This window comes from Rhamphochromis sp. 'chilingali' (genome assembly GCF_963969265.1).
Source record: "Rhamphochromis sp. 'chilingali' genome assembly, chromosome: 20".
Lineage (NCBI taxonomy): Eukaryota > Metazoa > Chordata > Actinopteri > Cichliformes > Cichlidae > Rhamphochromis > Rhamphochromis sp. 'chilingali'.
Window position 1 is genome coordinate 22,158,460 of NC_137947.1, and position 2,298 is coordinate 22,160,757.

The window sequence follows — 2,298 nt, forward strand, 5'->3', positions numbered from 1 at the left end:
CGCGATCCCCTAACCCTAACCCTCCTTAGATACATAAGCAGGGAAAACTCCTTAAAAAACCCTCCGCGATTTCTCCAAAACCCTACAATAACTTGTTAGCTACCCCTCTATTCCCAAAACCTTATATTCGATAACAGGGAAAATCCTGAAAAAATCCTTAGTCTTTTTTTCTCAAATTCAGCGCCCCGCGGCTCCCTTCATGCTCAGCCAAACAAAGCCAAAACTCCTTTTAAAAATTTCTCCGCGATTTCTCCAAAACCCCTAGAATAACTTGTTAGCTACCCCTCTATTCCCAAAAACCTTATATTCGATAACAGGGAAAATCCTTACTCTTTTTTCCTTCAAAAACTTCCCTCTTACTAGCAAGCTCTAAAATTCAACCCACACTCTAAGTTCTACCTCGCTCTTAATCTCCGATCCACAACTTCTTGCAGAGCACAATTTTTTCCTGCTTGTTCGCTCCCCGCTCTGCTCCCGAATGCGCTGCTTACCTCGTTTGAAAATTCCCCCCTTAGACCAACTCCGCCTCACTGCGCCCCGCTGCCAATCACATAACCCTTGCACCGCTCCCTTCGCACCCCGGTTAGCCAATCCGCTCCAGGTCTGATTTTACGATCTCCCGCTGAGGTTAAGACTATCTTCGAACCCCCAGAAGACATCTGACTTCAGACGTATCAACAACTGGCGCCGCTCAGACTGCTTGCGAGTTCGCATAGGGAGCGGCCGATTTCAACAGCAACTACCTTCGCGTGCCCTATGTACATATCACTCGGTAAGTGTTAATCTTCCCCCTCTAACTACATTTTCGCATTTTCCTTTTTACCACTCTGTCAATCCTTTCATCTTCAAAAAAGCCATGCAAAATATGCTCTGTAACACTTGGAATACACTTTTTAAAACATATATAAGTTCGCCTCTAACACTCAGAGCTAAAAAGTGCGTTTGTACGCTAAACTATAGCAGCGATCATGGCCTCATCGGGTATCTCTTTTTTTTCTCACTCTTGTTCATATAATGTTTATATTTTTTACTGTTTTTTCCCGTTTGTAAATACTCGATGTTATTTCTTTTCAGACTCTGAGATAAACCTGCTCAACTCCTCTTTTTTTGAGTCTCTCGATCGAATTGGTAGGTTTGGTTCATTCTTGTTCCCCTTCTTAACAGCTAATTGTACAAGAAAAACAAAACATTTACCCTCTTTTTTCATTTTTATCAAACTTTCTAGATATCTCTGACTTGGACACCTTTATTGGTACGAGTTCCCCGAATTCTTCACCACCAGTGCTTGTGCGATCCACAGGAAAGAATATTCGTCTCTCCACACGGGACAGACAGCATTTGCTCTCTACGCTAGATCGCCCTGCTTCATCTGGCCCCAGTTCCATTCCCGTCGGAGCTTGTTCTCTCCCGCAACCCTCTGGGAAAAACTTGCGCCTGTCCGCCGGGGACAGGCAAGATTTGCTCTCCGAGCTCACTCCCGATGCTCCGGCCGATCGGAGCCCCAGAAACGCTTCTTATTCTCCGCCATCAGACACACGAAATGCACCGCGCCTGCCTTTGAGACCCAATCACGGTCAGTCTCTCTAGGTTCTCGCTTTTTTCTCATTTCTTTTTTAAAATAAAAACTAACCCTTTTCTATTTAACTTTACTAACTGTTTGTATCTTACCCTCAAATTCTCAGGGCGTGTCAGAAGGAGGAGTAGCAGGACCCGCAGGATCGCAAGGACAACGAGGACAACGCGAACACGCACCCGAAGGCAGCTGGCTTCAATCGCTCTTCGCGCGGTATCTCTGTTCGCTGAATTAGTTCAGCTCATCTTATAAAAACTTTGTTTTTGATTTTTTTTTTCATTTTGCTTTTCAAACATACTCTCTTTTGTGGTTTTTTGTTCTTTTAATATATTCCTGTTAAACAATAATAATAAAATAAATGGATAACCAGGAACAAGATATTACAGACCCGTTTCTTGCTTTAGAAACAGCGTTAGCTAGGTTAAATGAAAATATACACCATTCTCAGATTACATATTCACAAAACAGTGAGCAACCTGAGGTGATCAATAATAATGATCCTTTAGAATTGCTTAATTTAGCTCTTGCCCGATTAGCACCCAATGAAAGTGCCTTTCAAAATAATTCTTTGAGTTTGGGATTGGATCATGATGAGATCCAAACAGAGTCAGACGCGGTTCATTCACAAATGAGTCTGACACAAAACATCTCCTCTTCTGATCCGTTTTTAGCAATTAATAGAGCTTTAGAAGCTTTGGCCCAAATACAAAATGAGGTTCAAATAC

General features: G+C 42.6%; 1 protein-coding gene across 1 annotated transcript; it reads left to right on the forward strand.

Annotated features, from left to right (window-relative positions):
- Window positions 1-742: 742 nt before the first annotated feature.
- Window positions 743-2,006, forward strand: LOC308388367 (uncharacterized protein). The gene is made up of 4 exons (XM_080869042.1): window positions 743-772; window positions 1,075-1,128; window positions 1,226-1,573; window positions 1,683-2,006. Exons 1-4 carry the CDS (start codon window positions 757-759, stop codon window positions 1,823-1,825), a joined length of 561 nt encoding a protein of 186 aa, XP_080725168.1. The 5' UTR covers window positions 743-756; the 3' UTR covers window positions 1,826-2,006.
- Window positions 2,007-2,298: the final 292 nt, after the last annotated feature.